We start from the raw sequence: 18,676 nt of genomic DNA, 5'->3' as shown, positions 1-18,676 counted from the left end.
GTGTCTGTAAATTTCGACGAAAAGTCCTCGAGAGAAAGAGAGAGATAGGAATGATAATTTTGCTCGCTAGTTACGACGCGCGAAGGTAAGTGGTACGTCGGGACGTTCTAATTAAAATGGAGTGAGCCAGACGCATTTATGTGTGCCGTTTCGTTGTTGATTCCCTCAGATCCCGTATAATTTCACCATCTTCCCGAATTACATGGGCAATTTCGGGCAACGCGACGCCCAGCACGAGCTAGAGCTTTATGGTGCCGTGATCGACGTCAAATGCTACGAACTGGCCGCCCTCTTTCTATGCAGCGTTTTTGTGCCAAAATGTGGATCTCGGGGCCACGTGGTGCGACCCTGCCGTAGCCTCTGCTTTCGTAAGTTATCAGTTCGTTCTCTTTCTTCAAGATAAATCACGTCAGACCAGATTTAATATCGATTTATATCGTTAATTACTTGAGAGACTTTGTTTGTTTATATTATATTTGGATGACTACGCTTCTTTCACCAATTATTTGATTTTGATGATGTTTGTTCCACATCTATGTTCGTTAATAACTGCACACTATCTATCATATAATAATAATATGTTGACAAATAATTTTAATAAAACGCCTAAGTTTGTACTGTACAATTTTGCATGTGAGTCGCTCATTGTCATGCTAATGAATTCCATGAATTAATATTGCGTTGAGGCAACCGATGCTGTAAACGTAATCTTCTTTAATTGAATTAAAAATTTGTGATTATTTATGCTGCCTCCGTACGATCAATAAATTTATGGAAATAGGTTATTTGTTTCATGAAGTGTTGAATACTAATCGGATTCCTGGGTAATGAAATTCAGTTTCTGTAAGTTTTAGTAAACATAGTCTATTATAAATTTCTAGAGGAATTTGACTTTCTCTTTAGATACCAAGAGACGGTGTGGGTTTTTCTTGGATGTGTTCGGCCTGCCTTTGCCGGAGTATCTGGAATGCGATCTGTTCCCTGAGAATTCCAATCCGGACGAGTGCGTGGGGCATCAAGAAGTGCTGGAGGCAGCTCGAAGAGCTGAAAGACCTGGTAAGTCGTATCACGACGCTCTTCACCCTCATTTTCTTCGATTGCGCTAACAAAGATCGTACGATCTTCGAAATCTACTTATTTCCGTATACTCTGAACTCCCTAAGGCTCCGAATCGAAGTCAATTTTCGAAGGAAGAAGCACGCTCCTCGAAATCCATTTATTTTCCTTGAATCTCCTGCACTTCTCATCCAATTATTATTTACACAATCTATCAAAATCTATTTATTTCTTCTATAGTCGGTTCCTTATCTTCTGAGCTTTCTAAAGCTGTGATTCAAAGGCAATTCTCGAGGAAAGAAGCCAATCGCGATTTGCGCACCTTGCAATATCCTTCGTTGATACAAAAGTTCGATAACCGGATAAAAGTGCGAAAGAAGCAAGTCGATTCGAACCCAGTTCTTTGTCCGTCGGCCATGGGCGTTTCGTCATTTTCGGTAGCCATTTATTCGGTTCCTCTGGCACGGATAAGCCTAAAGGATAAAGTCCGAGCATTTGATAAAGAGATGGATAATCGTGGGATTAAAATAATCTCACCGAGACAGCCGGACGACGACTAGAATATAGACGGCCATCTCCATCCATGCGCTTCTTAGAACTCTCTACCTCGTTAGAATTAAGAAAACGAGTTCGCAAACCGCAAACTTTTCACAAACTAATACGTTTGAACGTTTCTTAAGACGATGCTTTTATTCTTTATTCGTTCATTCATGTACTAGGAGGATAATCTTAAAATAAATACTTAATGGTGCTTTTTTATATGGGGAAGCTGATATTATTATTTTGTTGAAAGTTTTATTTAGAGTCAATTGTACGTATTCTATTCGCTTAAAATATTTTCTTCTTTCGAAAGAGATATTTTTAAATAATATCTTACGTTAAATATTCTATAAAAGGCGTAACCTAAATAACACAGCAATCCATCATTTTTCTATTCGATGTAACGAAGCATTTAAGAAATCAGTTTTACGCGAAGAAAAATCCGATCGCACGTAGATCAAATGAATTTTCCTTCACCAAAAGAAGAAGAAAATTCTATAAAGCTATAAAACCATGGTTTTAAACAATGATAATAAATCGGTCGCTGCGAACAATCACAAAACTACTTTCGAAACTCATCCACCAACGCCTCGTAGTTACCGGAACAATGGAAGACCGGAAATATTTACGCGACTTCGTTGTTCGTCTTTTGTTTAAGCAATTTCTCGGCATCGAGATGAAACCGAACTAATTGCCGACTAACCTGCTGAACCTATGTTCATTGTTCGCGCGTTCATCCACGTGCACGGCTCTTTTGTTTGCCACGAAATGGTCTCCATTGTTGACCATTCGTCATGTTCCCGGAAAGCTGCGTTTATCCATCAATAGTCCCGAAGGAATTCGGTTTTCTTAATCGTCCCTTTGGTTCCGTTTAATTACATCCTCGGTGATTCTTAGCTTCGTCCGATCGAGTAAATACGGAGTATGTCGACCATCCTCGGCTTGCCAGACGGGTCCAAGTGAAATTACGCATCACTAGTCAGGTGTAATTCGATTCGAACATCGTTGTGTTTATCGCGTCGCATCGACCGAACTTGAACAAAAGAGAAATCGACTTACCTGTGATTTTATCGAATAGGTTCTTTCGTGGAAAATGTGAAGGAAATGTAGGTTCTTAGAATGTTTGTGGATACGAGGTTAAAGAGTGATGGTATTTAATTACGGAAAATTTGCAGCTAAATTGATGTAAAATAAAATTGAATTAATATCGTCATAAAAAAGTGCATTAGAAGACAAAGGTATATGCAAATATACCTTTTTATAGCCGAGGTATTATACGTTCAGTTCCCCGTGAAATCGGATATCTCACGTGCTACAACCTAATATCGAATATAAAATACATAAAAACGTAGGACCTCTGGCTCCAACTTATCGCTTTTCTTTCTCGATAAATTTGACTCTTTATAAAACGGAAACGTATAACAATCCCCTTTTCACAGTCAACAGAATTCCCCTCGAAAAGATTCCAACAAACGAGAGAACGACTTCCTACCGCAGCTGCCTCTCCGTTCAGTAGTAGAAGTTGATTTTGGTCGGACGTTCCGACCGACAATCGGGAGGTTAAACGATCGACAGTGCAAGGTACACGTTGCAATCGGTGAATGGAGCCAGGGCCGAGCGAAAGTGCTGGAAAGTTTCGTTATCGATCGAAGCCGACAGAGTGCAATCGAGGATCGATTCACTCGCTGTCTGATAAACCGATTCATTTGCGTTCGCGGTTAATTGAAATTAAATTGCGTCCTGATTACAGGGTCACCCCATTCGATTCCTTCTGTCGTGATTTCTAACGCTTCGGCGCCGTTTGCTTTTCTTTCCCTTTTTCCACGTCCAACAACTTTCCTCCTTTATATCCTCGCTATTTATACGCCAACTGGAAATATCGGGGAAATTTAGAATCCCTTTTGGAACGTCGCCCTTCAACGCGAATTTACGGCCACGTTCGAAAACTCGTCGACCGGCGCACTTTTTTCAGTCACTTTCTCCCCTTTCAACGAGCCCTCGGTTTAGTTAGCATATATCAGAATACATAAATTATATTTGACGGGCTATTCTTAGGGATTTGTAAAGAACTTCGTACGTAGGATTAATAATACGAAGTATTTTTAAATGGAATTTGAAATATTTGATCTGGCAATTTAACTTTTGAGTGTTAACAGGCATATTATGAATATATTATCTGTGTTATAGGTATTTGAATTTTCATTGAAGATATTTAAATTTTCATTAATCCTCGGTCGATGAAAACTTGCTCTTCTTTAATATGTCAAATAAATATCTTTCTTGAAACATGCACTGAAAAGCAATTTTTTAGAGTACCATAGCTTAGAGTATCGCATCTTAAAAGCACCATCTCGATTTTAAGCGAGAAATGTAACAACATAAAAAACTTATAGCATTGTCTCGTAAAGATGTTCGTTTCTGAAACTTACAGATGAAAAAAGATTTTTTTTTAATGACGTCGTTTTGTTTGTTAACCTCTTTTTTACCGAAACATACTGTAGGAAGTTTAAAGTATGTTTCCACATTGTTTCGATCCGATATTACTGCAATTTGTTGAACAACGACTATTTGCAAATTGAAGGGTCTGGCTGGCTCAATGTGACTACCGAAATTCGTGAAACAAATATAACAACCGAGGATTAAAGGCGTATATCATTATGGTATCTGAATTTGGTATTTTAAATAGGTATTTGAATAGTCATTAAAGTCGTACTCACTACGGCTAATGAAATTTTTTCATATTTTATATAACACGAAATATATATGCATAAAATTTGTCTAAGGTAAATGTTTGAATATTTTCGTAAGCCACTGTATTTTATGCGTAAAGCAAATATGAATTTTACAGAAATGATACACGATTCATTATTTATAATATAAATTTCCGAGAAAAGTCACGTATATTGATGTTCGATTGATATCAGGATGCATCAGCTCGCGTTACGATTGCGCGTGGCACGCGTGTCCCGTTGCTAATGGAATCTTAATTGCAAAATCTATATTAAACGATCGCGCTATGGGCGATTTTCAACGTTGGCCTGCTTTATGGAGTTCGCTTCGAGAGACTATGTACATGTATCTTAAACGAGCGTCACGATATACTTGCGGTGAATAAACATTTATCAAAGAGCCGTGAACGCGACATCTTCGTCGTTTTGCAACGAGGAAACCGATGTTTAAATACGTTGGAAAGATTCATGGCTGCTAGAACCGGAACATGAACAAATTTAACTCGCTAAATAGACCTTTGATATTATATTTGCCTTGGTACGAGTATATTCTCATGGTGTATTTTAAGTTGCTTCTAATTTTAATTACTACGGGAATTACGATAATTGAAGTTTCTTACGAAGAAGCTGACAAATTAAAAGAAATGATTTTATATTTCAGCAAATTGATAAAAACCCTCTTAAGGATTGAATATCCTTACGCTCTAATTTAATCGGAATTCTGTTTGTTTATAAGGATACAAATTATAACTGATATAACTAGGATCTCTAATTTTAATTTCAGAACTAAGAAGATTAATTTCGTAATTACTTTAATAAAATGTACATACCTAATCATCAAATTTCTAAATTACGTGATATTATAGAAGCTTAAATGTTTGCTCGAAAGGGAAGATTTGTACCTAGAAATCTCATCGACGATTAACATTATCGATCCTGCATTAATTATCTCAATACAAAGACATAAAAAAAGTGGATAACTATACCGTCCCGTAATACCTCAGCATTACAATGAGCAAATCCCCAACCAGAAGACAATCACAGCCATTTATCATGCATTCTCTGATCCGCTATTCTTTCAATTTTTTTACATTTTCACGTTTCATCTGTTCCTCTTCCATTACGCGACCATCGAAAACTCTGAACAGAGAAAAACGTAAAAAACAAGATGAGAAAAATTGGAAATAAAATAGACGATGGAGAAACGCGAGTGTACGTAGTATGTAGAAAAGAACTGTACTGTTAGCCATTTCTTGATGCATGCGTTGCACAGTATGCACCAGTGGGTTCCAATGCGATGGGACCAGATGCATTCCGGTTGACTGGCGATGCGACGGCTACTTGGATTGTGCGGATCACAGCGACGAGACTGAATGCGGCGAGTGTGCAGCCTCCTCTTCGTCGTCCTCCGTCAACAGCACAAAGATCATGAAGAAACCCATTCTGGCGATGAACACCATGTCCAAGTCTGCTTTGCATTGCGGGGAAAGAAGATGCATGTCGGCTAACCACATCTGCAACGGAGAGATGGATTGTCCTTGGGGTCAGGATGAGCGATATTGCCGTAAGTGAAGCATTTTTGTTGTAGATGAGGGTAGTTGTTTTATTTGAAGTAGAATATTCGTTTAGTTCAGGGAAAAAGATTATGGAATTGAATAAGAGGAAAATAGAAGCTGAAAGATAGCGTTAAATTATTTCAAAATGAGTTTAGTAAACTTATATATTCGACAAATAAAAATAAATTGTTACGTCGGCCGACTCTCTACCTGGACCGGGCCTCACATCGTGGACGTATGGCAGCCAGAAGTCCGTATATCCTTATTGCGTATCCTTTAACATTCTCTAGGACTGACCATAAATCTCAGAAAACTCAAGCTAAAGTCTTTCAGATCAAACAAAGGTCTTTTTGCGAAAGCGTTTTCTGGGGTTTCTGGTTTGGTTCTGGAAGGTACGTGAAAGTTAGTTTTGCATACGTGCGATGCTTCCTACTACCAACTTTCTATCGAGGGCGGCCGAGACCCTTCCTAGTCCATCGACAATCTTAGTAGCCAATAGGAACAATGTCTATTACCCTCACTTTCCCGACCACAAACTGTCATCAACGAATCCGCCTTCTTAGTTCAAAAAGGGTACACCCACATCGAGCTTTCCTCCTAAATAGCATGAGATGGGCCTAGCACTGCTCTTACACATTCCGGACAGTCAACTACTGCTCTTACACATCTCGGACAGTCAACTACTGCTCTTACACATCTCGGACAGTCAACTACTGCTCTTACACATCTCGGACAGTCAACTACTGCTCTTACACATCTCGGACAGTCAACTACTGCTCTTACATACCTCGGACAGTAACACTGCTGTTCTTTCGATCATCGGGCAGTCAAGTCTACAATTCTAACAAGTTCTCGGCATTCAACGCGCTAACTCTATCAACTCTCGGGTCAATCATTGTACTTCCGATACGACTAAGTCCAATAATTTCTGTCTACGCTGTAAGTGTTACATTTTGGTGGAAATATATATATTATGTAACTGTAGAATACAGTTGCATTCATTGAACCACCCCTGTTATCCTAATCGAAACAAGGGGAACGACTATTTCGCGGCGTCGATTAGCCGAATCGTAGCGAGAATTTACGCCTCTCGCTGACGCGTTTCCTCGCGACCGCGTCTCTCCGCGAACGCTCCTAACATAAATTATATATTACACTTATCCTATAATGTAATAATTAGACTGAAAATAATTGTGTGTAATTTTACAAACACAGAAATTTTGTTCGCCCACTATCATGCTGAGGATTATACTTTTTTTTAATATTTTGCCAGTGAGACTGAGTCAAAGAAACGGTGACGTGGGTGAAGGAAGGCTGGAGGTGTACCACGCAGAAATGGGCAAGTTCATGCCAGCCTGTATCCCTTACTGGGATTCGAATTCCGCTAAAACCATCTGCTCCATGCTCGGATACACGTAAGAACATTCGCAATAAAATATCCATTATATTATCTTGTCAGACGAAAGACAGATATCTGTCACGAAATCGTTTTAGGGCGCCGCTTTCATCCAGGTTGATGGCGCAAGGTATGAATCTCACTCAAAGAGAATCTAAGACACACCGGACGAACCTTCTAAAAGAATTTCAAGAATGTATCACGGATCAAGAGGCCTATCCAACTGCTGAGTTAACTTGTTCGGAATATGGTACGCTACTTTCAACGACGTATTAATGAGTAGTAGACTATGATCTTTTATGCATGAAGTATCCAAAGTGAATTATTCGTTATAATTTTTAATATGCAAAAAGATTGGAATAAAAATCTGGAAGCTATTAACGAGCTATACATTTCATTATTGCAAATTTATAAATTTTATTCAGCTTGTGGACGGAGAAACACGGTTTATGGGCACATGAAAGCGAAAACGAGAATCGTAGGTGGTGTAGAATCAGCTCCTGGCGATTGGCCGTTTCTAGCAGCACTTCTTGGAGGTCCTGAACAGATATTCTACTGCGCTGGGGTTCTAATCGCAGATCAATGGGTTCTCACTGCGTCTCATTGCGTGGGAAAGTTAGTCATCGTATACCTTTCTCAATTTTTCTAAGAAACTTGAACTTACCATAGAGAAAATAATGAAATGTTCTTTTACCAGTTACACTGATATAACTGGGTGGACGATACAACTGGGAATTACTAGAAGACATTCGCACACTTACCTTGGTCAGAAGCTGAAAGTAAAAAGAGTCGTTCCTCATCCAGACTACAATGTAGGTGTCGCTCAGGACAACGACGTGGCTCTTTTTCAGGTATACAGTAACTAATATGACTTTAATTTATATCTTTGAAATAATTATTTAAGGAAAATTTGTTTGCAATTATTTTTAGTTGGAAAAACGAGTCCAGTTTCACGAACATCTAAGACCAGTCTGTCTACCAACAGCTGATACCCATCTAATACCTGGAACACTGTGCACTGTGATTGGCTGGGGAAAGAAGAACGATACTGACTGTATGTAATACGTCTTAACAGTGTAGAGTTTCGACTATTAAAATTATACGAGAATTTTAACGAGATCAATTTCTATATAGCTTCTGAATACGAGCTAGCTGTGAACGAAGTTCAAGTTCCAGTCTTAAACAGAGAAGTGTGTAATCTGTGGATCACGTACAAGGAATTGAACGTCACCGATGGAATGATATGTGCTGGATATCCGGATGGAGGGAAAGACGCGTGCCAGGTAAGTTTGGAAATTCTATAATTTCTCCAAATAAAAATTTCGACGTTAATCTTTAATACTAGAACTACCACAGTTATGATTGTTTATAGAAGCAGTCAGATTTTACAAGAGTGCTCTTTTGGGAACTTAAATGAATTTGTTTCGTAAAATACGTAGATAAAAATTTGTCTTTTTCCTTGCTTTATACGCATATCGTTTCATATACGTTTCATGTCGATTTCTTTGATAAAAGTTTTATAGAAAAACTCCGTTTGATTTCTTCGGTAGAAATCTTAATTGTTGATAGTCCTAGCGTTAAAGTCAGAGTTTTAAGCAAATTTTCCCTTTTAATTAATAGGGCGATTCCGGAGGTCCTCTGCTGTGCCAAGACGAGCACGACAAGGAGAAATGGTTCGTAGGTGGAATAGTTAGTTGGGGTATAATGTGTGCTCACCCGAAACTACCAGGGGTGTACGCTTATGTGCCAAAGTACGTGCCCTGGATTCGCAGTGAGATGGCCAAATACTCTGACATAGGCATGGGCTAATTAAAGAAGAAAGATCACGACGACGATGACTCGCGTTAGTAGGAGTCATTCACCGAAGAAGTATTCAGGTATTTAGTTAAGACAATAATTTGAATGACAATAAATCTAGTCAAGAAACTAAAGAACTTTGTTAGGTGTCATGAAAAGTATTTTGAAGGTATTAGTAATTATACACTTAGGTAGACGCGATTATTCCAGCCGTTTGTGTTGATCTGTTAGCTGATAAAGATTCCAGTTTATTACCAGGACAAAATGTAAACATATTGATACAAATTCCCTTTTGAATAGCATATTTTGAAACATTGTACAATGGTGAATCTTTCGAGAATATCTTTCTCTACAAAGACGATACAATCTCAATTACGACAGACGCCTCGAGTTCAAAGTCTTCGTATTCCATTTAGCTATGAAACTTTCTCCTTTCAACAAGTATTTTTACCGTGAACTGCTGACATTCTCTCTAAATGACGATAAATCTGATGACATTAAGGATGAATGCAAATGTGATCAAGCTCTAATAATCCATGTACGATTATTTAAACAAAGTTCAGAGTCAAAGTAGGAAGTTGGTTGACGTAGATTAAGCAACGGTTTCGTATTTTTCCGATTTCCTACGACAATAGCTTTAAGCAATGAATTTAGACTTTTGCATTCTATTTCCATTTCTATGCAGAGGGTACTTTGAAACTTCAAGATAGACGAACGTCGACAAATTTCGATTCTACGTCGATCAATTTCTAAAAGCTTCTTTTACACTTTAACGATAAGAAATTTAGGTAAGAATGCAAATGCAAAAATGAAATAAGCGGAAACATACTAAAGAGGAAGAAAGCTTCAGACAACGAGCTCTCGTCGCAATTTTCTAGAAAGTCAACGCCCGCATCTACTTTGAAAAAAGAAAAACCAAAATCGAAGTAAGTTAAGCGAAACTGTTTCCCGTCGAAGTTGGAGACGGTCAAAATTCTGCATCAGATGCGACAAAATAATTACAGAAAAAAAAAGACATAAGAAAGAAAATTTTCTATCACCGTCGGTTTTTCGAGGAACCGCGTACGTGCCACCAAGTGGTCGATAATTCAATGGGTGTGCGTTTTACTAAAGAACGTCTCTGTTCGATGGCAAATTTGGAAACTGTGACAATTAAAAATGATCGTAAAATGATGCAACATGAATTAAGACACGGTCGTTTCTGCTTTTAAAAAACTGCTACGGATACTTTTGTACGAGTTTTACAAACGCACACCCAACGTAGGTAAAATATTATGCACACACTGCATGAGATGCATCAGTGCATTCGTAATGAACGTTTCGTTTAACTATAAGAGTCTACTTTAGAGTATTATCGATATGGTTAATCTAAGGTGTATGTTTGTTAACGTAGATGTAAATTATAATATGTATACGTGTTTAGCGTTGCGTGTATTAATTATATAGTAATGTAATGCACATGTGTAAGTATAGACCGAAGAAACATACATAAATACGTATGCAAAGATAGAGTATGTAAGCGTTAGGATCGGAGCTGAGTTCCATTCAATTATTAGGTTTAGTTATTTTTAATGAAACTTGTTTCATAGTTAATAATCTAGCAAAATATTTTTGCAATGATTTCAATCTACCGATATCTCAAAATTTAGCAATCATTTAGATTAGAGGAAGCATTATTTAACACTCTAACATTATAATATCTATAATTTTCAATTTAATTTTCTCAGCTCCCTGTTTAAAGCTTGACAAATATACGTACTAACTATACTAATCTCGAGCCCGTGCTTCGAAGGCATTTATTCGTAGTGAAAGCATTCGAAGCATAAGCAAAAATAGTATCTAATATTATAACTGATACAACGCTGCTTGTAGTAATTCATTAGAGCACTCGGCTAGCTTAGACGTTTAGATTAACACATGTTGACTGAATTCTAGGGACAATACTCTGCACCAGCACTTTTTTGATCCGCACCCAGATGAGATGAAGATAAAAAAAAAAAAAAGAAGTGAACATAGTTTTTAAAAACGAGTATACTTTGTACTTGATATGTATATTGTTTATGAGAAGAAAATCTAGGAGCCTTACTAATTGACTTAGACTTTTTCTAAGCGATAAGAATAGCGGTATTGTTGGTCAGGACAATAATCGACCTCGTTTTTTCGTAGCGCCATTTTCTTATCCGTCTTTCTCTCTCCATCGGGGATACTTTTTGTACTGTTCGAAATACGAAGCTTGTTTTTTACGTGAGTTTTTTCATAGATATTTCGTAAGGGACAATTTATCTATAGAGCTTTCAGTTTGTATAAAATGGAGAACGTTTTACCGTCGCTAGGTAAAAGGATGCTTCCACGTGTTTCCGCTCCGCCGTTTCCGCAAGTAACGACGCTTGCTCTCGTTTCGTAATCATTCGAACGGTTCCTTTTCTCGAATGAAATGCTCACTTTTCATCCCTAAGACGCGTTAGAGGATAAAAGTCTTCCTTAGTATCCAGACAACAGGTAGTTTTAAGCGAGGAATAATGTAACATTTAATAATAACCGACAATACTGTGTGAGCAGACAATAAATAATATTAGGAAATGTTCCAGAATGGACAATAAATTAGCTCGTAAGCTCGTTAGGATATAATTTAACTCGGTAAGCCAGCAGATATATGCATGTGATCGTTGAACAATTCTCTCGTGCAACGTGTATCAACGATGTAGTCGTTGAGCAAGATGATAGTTTAAAATTTAAGAAACGCTAGATCTAAACTGAGTCAGCATTTAATCTTTGATTTTCGAATATTTCTCAACAATTTATTTCTCCATTGCCAGATTCTATTCAATGATAAGGAAGTACTGCCTCGGTTTTCCAAATATTATAGCTCGATTTTTTCTAATTAAATTGATGAGTTAGTTTAAAATATTAGTTTAAAATATTCGCTATTGTCTGACTAAGAGGAAGCTTGTAAAATAAGCGTTTGCCCATTGTCATACGCAGTCTCACTACTCGCTGCTACTTTCATAAGCTTTGGTTAGCTCGTACATGAAGTCGAAAGAGAAAATACGTAAAACGTAAAATGGCGAAGTTAAAAATCAAACAGGACAATCAGGAATGTTAGAACGTTTCCTTGATGAGGATATTTTTCTAAATCGAGTAGAAGGACGCTTGATTTCCTACAATAATTTAGAAACGTTCGCAGTACGATAGATTTGAAAGCAGGTGATGCAAAGTTTTACGATAAACAACACGTAGAAAGTACTTCTGCTTTGCATCTAAAAAAAAAGTAGCTTTTGTGTTTCTCCTTTCTCTTAGATTTCATATCAAATGGCAGTTTTCGAATCTCGTCTTCAACTATTGTGATGAGGTGGCGGTTTGTACATGAAATCGACACTTATACGTAAGTCTATAAATAAATGATACGTAAATTAACGTGTAAGCAGGTCGTTAAGAGAACTTACAAATCTATTTTACAGAAACGATATCGCTCGGTTTAGTTGGTGGCCCGGCACCAAAGAAGAAAAAAGATCGTATATTTCCTTTCAGACGAAACGTGTTTCGCACGATGGATTTTTATATATTTTTTTATCGACGTGGGTAGAAGAATGCCGAGAGAAACGACGAGAGAAAGCGAAAGAGAGAAAAAGATACGCGCGTAGATCATGCGAAACGTGAGAATCGTGAGTCCTTGTTTCATTGAATGATTTTAGAGGTTTTTTACGCGACAAACGTTACGAGTCAATAATCGTAGTCAATTTAGGAGTAGATGTATCGTAGGCAAGACGGCTGTAATGTTTGTACTTGTTAGGTACCGTGAAATCTTCGAGTAGATTACGTTTCCTCTCCGATCCACTCATTTTCTATGGTTTTTCACATTTGTTTAAGTTAAGAAAAAGAAAGAAAACGCAACCTTTCTTGCAACTTTTACAGCTTTTTTAATAATCTTCTTAGACTTCCTCTGGTTTTATTAACATTCCTTTAGAATTTTTCTAATTTTCTTTAAACTTCGCTAATCCTCTAATTTCTAGAATCTTTCTATATTTCTTCAAATTCTTTTCTTCGATTCTGCTTACTTTCTCAACTCCATGTAGACTTCGTTTGGAATACAGAAATTTTTATTTCACGAACATTTGGTCGATAAGCTCTTCTCCTATTTTTCTCTGTTTTATTTTCTGAATAAATTCCCAGATCGATTAATTGCGAAATACTCGAGGTTGTCGCGAATTTGCTGCGCACAAAATAACCGATGTCCCCCTAAGGAAGAAGGTTGATACTCTTCTTTAGAAGAAAACTCGAGAGGAAAGTCTTCGACAGATATTACAAAACTGCGTAACTACTCCTGTGAAGTCAATGTTTCCATTAGCGAAGTAATCCTATTAATTACGATAATTACAAAATTAGGAAAAGAAAAAAAATGAGATAACTATCTACGATAAGATTACTCTAAGCTATCTAAGCGAAAATGGTATACTTATACACACTCACACCTAAACACGCTGTAAACGTATTTGTACAAACATATTCCGATCTTGAACGATTTACACTCGAGCCGTCTAACATCGGAGTATAAGATGTAACAAAAAGTGAAACGTCTAAACGATAAGGAAACTTAGCTTAAGGAAAGAGAGAAAAATGTTGTCGTGACAGATGTGTACTATAAAAGAGGAATAATTAAAATATGTAAATTTTAAGATTCATAAAAGAGCAAGGAAAGTTGCCAGCGCATTCATACAATCGTCGTTTGAGCTTGAACGTTGTTATAATAAATACGTCATTGTATAATTACTTATCGAATCGACGATCGGCTAAATCCGTATCGGGCAAATTATACGTCAATTCGAAGTTTCGAAGGATAAACCAGGTGTAATAGGATTATTTTAACGAAAGTAAATGACGTGGGAGGAGGATATAATTGGATAGACTAATATATTAACGCGATTCGATTTGGGTTTAGCGGATCGTGTACCGGAAAAGTTGCTCTGTGGTCTTCCTCCGAAAGGAAGTTTCCAGGATTACTAGGAATTTATTATAATACATGGAATAATTTCTAATCGTAGAATTTTATCAAAATTCGTGCTTTTTTTAATTCGAAGAAAACGTTGCGGGTGATACGAATTTTTTTCTTTTTTTTTTTTATTGTCAAACTATATCGTTAAAATTTCCTTGTCCTTGCAAGATCTCAAGAGCAGTCGTTGTCTCTAAAAATACTTGCAAGCCGTTTCAAAAGAAAATAATAGAAATTCTCTGTGGAAATGTCTTGCAAGTTGGAGAATTAGATTTAAGTACACGTGTAACACACGCCTAATTAGTCGCGTGCTAACGACGTATTTATACGCTACGTGTCTCGCCCCGCGTTCTATTCGATCGGATCCTCGATGAAACAGCCAACAACGACACCGAAGAACAATCATAGCGAAGAATATCAAGAGAATTAACTTTTTTAACACGATCCCAATACTCCATAGTTGATAATATAAAAGAGATGAAACAGGCGAATACAACGCGGGGATGTCTAAATGTGATTGCTTGTTGTGCCCGACACAAATCCTAATCGTACAATCAGTGGTCGATATACTAAATACATATACACAAACATATATATATACATATAAAAAATATATATATTAAAAGAAAAAAAGGAGAAAAAATGAAAAATAAAAAGAAGAAACCGCTAATGTTTGCAGAATGTATGAAGAATTAATTACAAGATGAAATAATTCTACAGCCAGAGAGAAAGAGTATCTTTTGACTCGTTCAAAAGATTTTAATTAAATCGTAAGCGATGTTTGTATGTTGTATATGTTACACGTAGATGTACATACATAACTAATGTATACACAGACACATACGTATATTTATAATATACGCAGCTAGATTAACGTTGACTCTAAACGTAGGTAAACATTCCACACGTTCTGTGTCGCTGTGATTGGTACATAGACCTTAGGCCAGTGTTGTACCCTTAGATTTCTAATTATCATTAACGAGGAACCGGGACAGTCATTGCCATCGATCGCTCGAATCGGCCGATCGTTAGTTTCGTGCTTCGCTGACAAGAGTCTTCTCCCGAGAAAATTGTCAAAATGAAATTCCTTTAAAGAATTCGAAAGAAGATCAGGAGAGTCTCAGAGATCTGTCACTTTACTTTGCGACGAATTATAACAGCTTTCTTCTAATGTACGAGCATTGTATAAGAATAACGTCGAAGCATTCTATGTTTACGTAATTTCGCAAGCTGCGTGAAAAATCGGTAAATAGATGATCAGACGGTCGAATCTGTAATCGATCAAAAGGTTGGAAGAACTTTCAGAAACTTTGATGACAAATTTTCCAAAGTAAAATATTTCGTTCGTTAATATCAGTCTTCGTTCGTGTTGCCAGACGTATCAGCGTTATTAGTTAGGCTACCGCGGTTGTCTAAGGAAAAATTGAAAGCTGACAGAAAGGTAAAACGCAGTAGATTCGATGCTTGCACTGCCTTTCGCCTGAGAAATGACTGTCTGGCCTCTGGACCGTGAACGGTTCAAAAAGAACGGCGAAGAGAAGCAAAAGTGGTGTTGTTACATATACACGCATATATCGGTGTGTTGGAATGTCCGCAGAAACTTAAGTAAAAGCAGATAAAAAATAAAAAAAAAAAAAAAGAAGAAAATGGAGAAAAAATATCTATATAAGCGTAACATATACTATATAATGTATAATGTATGGTAGTAGATTACCAGGAGGAAATAATGTGAAATGAACTCTTGCTGGCCGAGAGTTGTAGCGTGTCGATTAGCAGTATATCTAAACTATATGAAGATGCATCTACCTGCAGCGGTCTCGCGTTTTAAACCGCGAGAACAAACAAGAAAACGAGCCGGGGGGCGGGGGGAAGTAAAGAAGAAGGAGAGTAAGGAAACTAAAGGAATTTATGATGTCAGAACATTCGCGTGGGCCGCGCGATACAGAATTTATAATAGGAACGAGCTTACTCGTTCCCACTTTGTAACATTCTGCTCTCTGAAATTATTAAAAAATATTCTCATTTGAAATTTTAATTCCCAAAATTAATCTGCGTTGTGATAATTTCAGATTAACGACAGCAGAAGATTAATTTTATTCTACTGTAATTCTTCAAGTGGAATTACTCTGCTCGTGTACAATTTTATATATCAGAGAATCGAACCCTTAAAGGCTATTATGCGTGACATTTCAACCTGCACGAATTTTGTTGTAATGTTATCGTCCCTCGATAGTACCATCGCAATGTTATTTACACTCGTTGGAAACAATTTAACGAAGATTTCATTTCTGTCGCATTATCAATTTTTAAAATACAGAAAAAGAACTTTATTTGATGATTTTGACTTTATTTAATGATAGCTTTTAAGGGCTGTGACGAAACGTTGAAGTTTCTTTGAAAAGATGCAAGACGAGGAGGAATATATTTTTGCAGATCGAATGCGAGGAAAATTGATTAGTTTCAAAGTACAAAAGACAATAAAACAAGTGACTTCCGCCAGACATATCCGGGCATATCGTGTAAAATGGACAGGAAAGAAATGGAACGGAATACGTCGATATTTTCGATTATACCGGAAGAGTGTTTCGATCTGCAAAAATGGATTTCGCCCTTAAGGAGAATGGTACGCGCTATGAGCTCGTAAGTGCAACTCGGATCGGTACAAAGAATTATACTACAAAGAAATAAAAACAGAAGAATAAGAATACAAAAAAAATAATAAGAAATAAGACAAAGATGTATGTGCTGTAAGAGAATACTATTATGCAAGTTATGCAAGCAAAAACTATATATATGATGAATGTTGATATATGATATATTTATGGAAAATTCGTGTTGACAAATAAATTATGTATTAACAGTATCAAACTTTTTTCACATATATCCTAGTCTTTATTTTTTTGAGAAATATTTTATTTCTTTCTTTTAGAAGTTTTAAGAATTTCCAATATTATTATATATATTATTACAAATATATTTTTCATAAATTGAATTGATAAACTAAAAGTGTATTACCGGCTGCGATTCCATCGTGCAGCTACACAATCGAAAATGGCAATCATTTATCCTTCGTGGTAAGCAGACAGACTGTCGATGCATTATTTCTCAAATAATTGTAAATCAAACATTATTATTTTTATAATGTTTATTACATCTTGGTTATTCGTATCTTTTATTTTACACCCAAATAGGAAAGCAAAAGAAATGAATAAAATTACCCAATGTCGGTAATAAAAAACCATTCACTCGCTCGGAGATCAGTGGATAACCTCTCAACAACGCGCCTCTTCAATGCCAGGTGTCAGTCCTTGTACTCTAGTATCGTTTACCCTATTCGAACTATTACAACCCCTAATAAATCGTATTACGTATATTCCTAATGATTCGTTTAAGAAAATTATCAATTATAAAAAAAAAAAGGAAGAAGAAAAAAGGAATAATAATAAACTATTCATTTTCTACCTTTTTCTTCTTCGTTCAACAAGTTTCGAGTCAATCTACATTCACTCGACTTCCCCAATTCTTCATGATCCTCCTCTATCCTCACAAGCTGATTTCGTTTTTCACTAGAATCAAACTAAAACGTATCAACGTCGCACCGTATTCGCGTAATCCAAAAAAAGGACGAAGGGATTCGTGCAGCGTGTCATTCTTCGAGGAATGGTATCAGCGTAATCCGACGACAGTGATTACACACCGTTTTGCCTTCCTATCCAACGTAGCAGGATGTAACTGATTGAGGATCATGAAACGAAGGGTTCCATTCATCGCACAGGATCGTCGAGTCCTCGGGGATAATGGGGCGAAAATCCAGAGCGAACGATGCACGAGATGGGATTTGCCGCGATTTGAAATCTATCCGCGTGAAATCCGTGCGGTGTGCTCCTAAAACAACCAGGTGGAAACGTGCACTCACACACGTTTGCTTGGATATTTGTCTCGAATTATTGTCTTAAGGACTTTCAAATACGATTGAAAGGCTGTCGATGGAATAAGGGAAATTTGGTTCAAAATAGTTTACTTCAAATTTAAATTAGAAATCTAAGCAAGAATAGAAAGTTCAATTCGTGAGACTACGAATGCAGCAATTTACTCAGAAATTCAATTCTCCCACTCTGAATTTGATACGTTTAACACTAGAACTACCGATAGTCAACACGAAGCTATTTCTACCAAAACTAGTGAAAATGATTGGATTTTAAAAAATACATGATAGTAGAATATTTATATATTTATTGATTCATTACTTTCTTACAGAAGGAATTCCATGTTACGTAGTACATTTTTGGTATTATTAATCTATCTGGGATCCCTAAATGAGGGTTGACACATTTATAAAATTGTAGAACCATTCATTTTGACTGCTGTGGTATTTCTAGTGTTAACATCTAATGATCTAGCGATCGATCCGGAATTTTTCTGATAACTGATATCATCATATCGAATGATACGCAGTACAAATTTTAAAAACGTGTGGGAAGTTGTATAAAACGAGGAAACTGGTTAATTGGAGTTCGATAAATAGATTGCAGGACTCTTTTACACTTTGGCAAATACCAATCATTTTGATTGGTATTGGTATAAGTAACCTTGATACAAAATTATTTTCAGTTTG

General features: G+C 36.8%; 1 protein-coding gene and 1 long non-coding RNA gene across 2 annotated transcripts in view; one reads left to right on the top strand and one right to left on the bottom strand.

The window, feature by feature from the left end:
- LOC132909177 (uncharacterized) overlaps positions 1–9,111 on the top strand; it is a 41,398-nt gene extending 32,287 nt beyond the window's left edge. Inside the window, exons 10-19 of the mRNA XM_060963836.1 lie at positions 170–368; positions 904–1,056; positions 5,599–5,889; positions 7,155–7,296; positions 7,376–7,527; positions 7,703–7,892; positions 7,975–8,128; positions 8,208–8,331; positions 8,412–8,560; positions 8,898–9,111. Coding sequence (XP_060819819.1) covers positions 170–368; positions 904–1,056; positions 5,599–5,889; positions 7,155–7,296; positions 7,376–7,527; positions 7,703–7,892; positions 7,975–8,128; positions 8,208–8,331; positions 8,412–8,560; positions 8,898–9,086 — 1,743 coding nt within the window. The 3' untranslated portion in view covers positions 9,087–9,111. The remainder of the gene's footprint in view (positions 1–169; positions 369–903; positions 1,057–5,598; positions 5,890–7,154; positions 7,297–7,375; positions 7,528–7,702; positions 7,893–7,974; positions 8,129–8,207; positions 8,332–8,411; positions 8,561–8,897) is intronic.
- Positions 5,203–18,676, bottom strand: part of LOC132909216 (uncharacterized) — a 149,534-nt gene continuing 136,060 nt past the window's right edge. The window contains exon 3 of the long non-coding RNA XR_009658506.1: positions 5,203–5,839. This is a non-coding gene — a long non-coding RNA (uncharacterized LOC132909216). The remainder of the gene's footprint in view (positions 5,840–18,676) is intronic.

The sequence above is a fragment of the Bombus pascuorum genome, chromosome 7 (assembly GCF_905332965.1).
Source record: "Bombus pascuorum chromosome 7, iyBomPasc1.1, whole genome shotgun sequence".
Taxonomy (NCBI): Eukaryota; Metazoa; Arthropoda; class Insecta; order Hymenoptera; family Apidae; genus Bombus; species Bombus pascuorum.
This window is presented reverse-complemented; position numbering and strand designations above follow the sequence as displayed.